At 39.9% G+C, this 6,153-nt stretch overlaps 1 protein-coding gene across 15 annotated transcripts in view; it reads right to left on the bottom strand.

The window, feature by feature from the left end:
- Positions 1-6,153, bottom strand: part of Meis2 (Meis homeobox 2) — a 226,222-nt gene that overhangs the window by 205,513 nt on the left and 14,556 nt on the right. For all 15 annotated transcript variants that reach the window (XM_008825299.3, XM_008825308.3, XM_008825303.3 and 12 more), the window contains one exon: positions 2,118-2,232. In XM_008825299.3, coding sequence (XP_008823521.1) covers positions 2,118-2,232 — 115 coding nt within the window. The remainder of the gene's footprint in view (positions 1-2,117; positions 2,233-6,153) is intronic.

The raw sequence follows: 6,153 nt of genomic DNA, 5'->3' as shown, positions 1-6,153 counted from the left end.
TCTTTCTTTCTTTCTTTCTTTCTTTCTTCCTTTCTTTCCTCTCTCTCTCTCTCTCTCTCTCTCTCTCTCTCTCTCTCTCTCCTCCCCCCTTACTTTAATACAGGTTTGGAAAAAAAAAAAAAGACAGACTTCCTAGTGTTCATGCACATAAGCTGCCGTGTCCATTCTTTAATCCTACAGAGATATGATTAAAGGAACAAGATGCTTGGGGGATCAAATCCTTCAACATGGGATAAGTGAGTGGGGCTACCCACAGTGGAGGGGTCTAAGTGTACTGTTTCTCCCCAAAGTATCAGTCTTCTAAACTCTTCCTCAAACAAAACCCCCAACAAAACAACACAAACTAGCCAAAATGATAAAAGTTCATGCCTTGCCAGCTGTGGTAGATATTCCCTGCTCCAAAGCCCAAGTTTTCTCGCTCTTGCCTCCTCTTCTCTTTGACCCTTTCTGCTAGCTCTCTCACCATAACTCAACTAACCCAACAGAACCAGTCAGTTTTAAATTTCAGTTGGGACCTTGGTGACCTGTTAATGAATCTACAGAGAAGAGAAAAACTCACAGTGTTGAGTTATGCCTGGTGTTGCTAGCTGACTTGGAGTCAGAAATGCTTGAAGCGTTAACGTAATTGCAAGAATGTGAAAAATGAAGCTCTGGGCTCCTGAGCAAAGTGAAAGGTCAAAGGGAGCCTCACACCGGAGAAGTCTCTGGAAGATAGCCTCATTAGGCCATTAAGTCTGCTTTTCCTTCCCCCCCCTTTCCTGAGATGTTGAAGGTGTTTTGTTTTTATTAATAGATATGTTTCACCCTTTGTGTTGCCCTAACTTGGGGTAGTGGGGAGGGTAAAGTGATTGAAAGCTTTCTGCATTTAACCCAGGGTGACATGGAACCGTAGTCAAATCACTGCATTGCAGATTCATTGAATCTAGGTACAAGATACCTTCAAAACGTCTTAGAATTTAGTTTATTTTACACATAGTTTAACTGACATACTAAAACCATCATACATATACCTCACAAGTTCTTTCACGACTTGCCATTTGAGAGTGTGTCATGTGTGGGTCACAACTTGTTTAAAAGACAGATTCTAATTGGGATTCACTAACAAGTGAATGGCATCCTAGATTCTCACTGGACAGAAACTTGCAGGAGGGTAGACACTCACCCGGTGCCAACCACCCCCTTTTAAATGGCATGTATAACTACTGTTCAAGCTGTTAAACAGTCTTTGGCTTGGAAGTCTGTCTAATGCTTAAATACTGTGGCCATAAACACTGTCATAATAGAGATGAAATAGACCTAGGAGATCAGATACCATCTAATGTAAAATATTAAAAAGTAAAATCTATACACTTTCCTGGACCACATTCAATAATGCATCTTCCTTTAAATGATCATTTTAGCCATAGAAGAGTCATCCCTACCAATATATAATTGCTCTCCATGTGCTAGGTGAGTTGTAAATGGTAAATTCAGTCCCAATTGCAGAAGGCTTCCTTGATACGTGCAGTTGTAACCCCCTTTGCCCTCTGATTTTTCTAAAAAAAAATTTTAAGAAATTGAATTTTTAAGGAATTACTATGTCAGCTGAATGGAAACAGGGCCAAACAATGTCTAAAAATTTCAAAACCCATCTTCTCAAGATAAGAAGAGTGTGTATAAATTTCTCCCCAGTATTTCTAGAGTTAATAAGAACAGATTTTTGTATCTTACATGTTTTAGAGGTATAATTACTTTAATTATAGAGAACTCTTATAGTAGATATTACAAACAAATATCCTGGTTAGAGTATAATTAAAACTACAGAATTATAGCAGTTAGGTAGGTCTGCCCTTCCATTTACTTACATATACCACAGTAGTGTAGATAACCAAATTTGTAAGAGAATTGGCAGAACTAATCAATTGTTATTGCAATGCATATTTAAAGATTAGATGGTTCCTTCTGACTTTTTGTAAGTAAAATAACAAGAGGAAACCCTGTCTTCCCAAAGAACAGCTGATAGTATAGGCAACCAACCCCTCCTCTGTTTACACAGAGGCAGAGGACTGATATCACAAAATACTGAAGTTATTTTGGTCATGCCTACTTTTGCACAAGGAAAATGCTTGACCTTTTACCTTGTTCACTGCTGTTGTCTCCACTCTGGGAAGCATGGCCCCCACTGGAGGGTCCCGGGGTGCCTGCTGAGTGAGTTGAGGTTGCATCATCGTGGTCTCGCCAAGATGAAGGGTTCTGATGTCAGGATGCCAAGCAATTTTTTCCCACAGTTACCATTTGATCCATAATCAAGGAACCGTGAGGACAGGCACAGAGGGAAACAGAAAAATGCATACATATTAGTATTTGAGGAAGGGGCCAAATGCATGCACTTTGTTAAGCTGAGCTTTTCAGTTACATCAGTATATACATTTGTTAAAACTAACTGAAAAACCGCCCATTTTAAGTGGGTATATCTTACTCTACACAAGTTTAAAGTGCAATGAAGTTAACCTCTGAAGTAAGAAAAACTGCCTTGAAATGTCTTTTTTACTTTTTCTATCTGAATTAGGGCACATTCTTCTGGTGCTTTTGAATGCTAAATACATCAGAACATTAGCATCTCCAAAAATCCAATGCTTGCTTAAAAAAAAAAAAAAAAAAAAAAAGCACAGGATCAAGAATGTGTGTGGCAGCCCTTTACGCCCTTCTGATTCGTTACCCTAAAATAGTCTGTATGAACTCTCCAACTGTCATCAACTGGAGGATTATATAACCAGCAATATTAATCAGAACTAATCACGGCATCAATACCTCATACATTACCAAACCATGCCTAATTTGCATAAATGATAATTTTTAAAATGAAACACATAAGGGCTGTATGGTATGGCTGTATGGTAAGCTTAGATGGGACTTTCACTTGAGCTCAAGGGAGCTTTAAGTGACCAAGTAAGACTTTTTCTGGAGGAACTAGTTATTTCGAAGGACTGCAAGACAAACCTGGAGGTACACCCCATGCAACTTTGCTGATATATTCCTCTCCTGTTCTCCTCCCCTTTCCTGATCATTCCCAATACCCCCACTGTTGCTTAAAGGGAAACAGGAATTCTAATGTACAGGAAGGACTTTATCAGCACCACATGAAGGCAGGCAAGAGATGGAATTTCCTCTGGCAGACACGGAGGGCAGGAACCACACATGAAACACAGTAGCCTTAAGGCCAAAGCTGTACACTTGTCACCTGTATGCTACAACTTTGACTAAGCCTGCAGACCTACAGGCAAGTGAATTATTTAGGGGTGAGGGTGGAGGGCATGGGACAAAATTTTAAAGAAATGACAGTCTCTCAATACTACTGCTTTGTACTAGAATTGGCAAATAAAAATTCCAACCAGACATGGACCACACATAAACCACTTGGCTATGTGAAAGTCATCTTATCATCATACCACAACATATAGTTTGTTAGGAAAAAAGCCAGTCTGTCATTTTCTCAACATTAACTCTATAATGTATATTCAGCACACGACATGCCACTGAAATAAAACTAAAATCCAAGCTGAGATAAACGGAGGAAATAGTCTTACTTGGAACAACAGAAACAGACCATTTTCACCTATAGATCTGCCATTAATAGACTGTGAATTAATATTTGGAATTTTGATAAATGGTGACATAATCCAGAGCTCTGTGATCAACAACATTGATGTCAAATAATGCTACTGACAGTGCCATCAAGTAGCTATTGATTTAAAGTAAACTCTTTGAGTAGAAATTTCATGACTGTAAACATGGCTCAGGTTCAGAGCTCTAAAATAAAGATGTGATACAGAAAGAAGATTAAGGAATCAGATGGGCATGGAGGCTCATACCTATCATCCTAGCATTTGGGAAGCTGAGGCAGGCGACTGCCATGAGTTTGAGTCTAACCTAGGCTATATAGTAAGATGCTGTCTCAAAGAAGGAAAGAAAAAAGAATGAAGGGAGGGAAAAAGGAGGCAGGACAGGAAGGGAGGGAGGAAGGAAGGATTGATTAAGATTGATTATTTAGTACAAAAAAATAAAAACCAAATTCTCTAATTGCTTTGCAGTTTCTTCACATCAGGTATCTACTGGATGGTAATCAGATAGAAAGCTCTAAGAAGTACAGGGGTAGAGGAGAGGATTGTCATGTGTGTTTAGTCCCGCAACAGCTCCAGCATACTTCCCCTGAGCTAAACTTTGCAGTGTACACAGCCAGTGATGTTAATTTTATGCACTGCGGGCTTTTTATTAAGCCAGCTGCTATAAAAGCTCCTTATCCCTCATGAAAATTACAATAATTAACCACTAACACCTCAACTATGTTTTAAGGCAAATGTCATCCAACGGCTATTATATAATCGTTCCGATAAAGCTGGAGCAGGGCTTTCTGTTCAGGCGCTGCTGTGATTTGAAGGGTTCTACCCAAAGAACTTTGAAACTGCAAACATCGGTCTGTCCCTATCAGTCAAACCCAGACTAAGTTTTAAAGTCAGGCCTTATTAATTCATAATTCGGGGTGTTTCAGTGGCTTTCTGGAGCAGGTGTTTTCTAAGGCACAAGGGGGAACAGGAAGCCACAGTTGCCAACAATACTCTAAGAGCAGAGTTCCCTCAAACAAGTTAGGTCTTCAATTTTCATCACAGTCACCAAATTTCCTCAAATCATCTAATCTGCCATCCCCTACAACTTCCCTCTTCTCCTCACCCATCTGAAGAAATGCTCTCTTGAAAGAGCACCACTCCCATTTCCATAGCATCTCCTCACTGTGTGTCCAGGAAAAGGACTGAAGCAAACTAAGGAGTGAGACACAGGAGTTATCTAGTTTGAAGAAAGGACAGTTCCTTCTGGGAAATTCCAGGGTAGGGAGTCACCCCCAAGATGACGGCATGCAGCTACACATGGTGATGTGATCATATATAAAGAAACACATGGGTAATCTTGGGCAATATTTTAAGAAAAAGTCCTCCTTTATCATAAAAAAAGTAACCTACACAGACAGCATAAAGTGTTACCCATAATGCTGCTTTTTCCCTTAGATTGGAATATTTGTGTGTATCACAACTCCTTTTTTTTCCCCCTGCTAGATAGTTTCCAAGCTTACATCCTTCAAGAATAACCTGGCTTTCTGCCAAATTATAAGCAGAAGTTTAGTGAATCCTGAACCAACGTGGCATACAAAAGCATGTAAAAACACATGACGTATGCAGAAAAATAAAAAAGAATTGCTGTCTGTGTGCATGAGTGTAGACGAGTGTTCAAGTGTATGCATTCCACAATATACGCCCTGTTCTCCAGCCAAAAATACCATGAAGACACCCCAGGGCAAGGAGGGAACATGATTCTATTCCCAGCGGCTTTAATAATTGGGAATCAAAGATGGAACTCTTCTTGCTCTTTACGTAATTGCGTTAAAGAGCAGTGTTACCAGGAGAAAAGCAGTGAATACTGAGTGGTACACAATAGGAGATGGGAAATAGATACAAGAAGCTCCGTCTCCAGGGGCAGTATTTTCTATTTGCTGGGCTACAGACTCACAGCTGATAATGCAAGTTGTAATTAATATAAAAGCAGGAGACAATATGGGCAGAGCTTGTAGGAGCAGGGCCACAGGAGAGCGCTCTGCTGCTCGCCTTGGCTTCTCATTTACACAGAGCTTTCCCTAGAAAACACAATCCTGCCAGTGTTTTCTCCCTTGAAAGTTAAAGGAAAAAATTGATTTAGCACCATCATTGAATTTTGCTAAATCTAGAAAAGCGCACAGAGAGGACAGGAGTCTCTGGTCAGAGAAGCAAATCCTCCCTGCACTTCTTTTGTTGAGGTTGCAGATAGACTACAATTGCCACACTTTAAACCAGAATGGCACTTCTGTGATGGACCTGCCTATAGGATAGTACTTAATAAGTCCTGGCCAATTGGTGGTGTTTCCTGTGTCAAAAGATTCCCCATAGTGCATGCTTCATTCATGGGGGTCACTGGGGCAAAATGTGCAAGAGTTTCTAAATAAAACAGTAAAAGTAAAAGCCTATTAGGCTTTAGGGAAAGAAATCTATGTCACAAACAAGAGTTGACTAAAATAATCTGAACTCATTTTGTAGACTCCCCATGAGAAGGTTATTCATTAGATGTGGGACAGGAGAGAAGACAGAAGAT

Source organism: Nannospalax galili, unplaced genomic scaffold, assembly GCF_000622305.1.
Source record: "Nannospalax galili isolate Female #2095 unplaced genomic scaffold, S.galili_v1.0 scaffold629, whole genome shotgun sequence".
Classification (NCBI taxonomy): domain Eukaryota; kingdom Metazoa; phylum Chordata; class Mammalia; order Rodentia; family Spalacidae; genus Nannospalax; species Nannospalax galili.
This window is presented reverse-complemented; position numbering and strand designations above follow the sequence as displayed.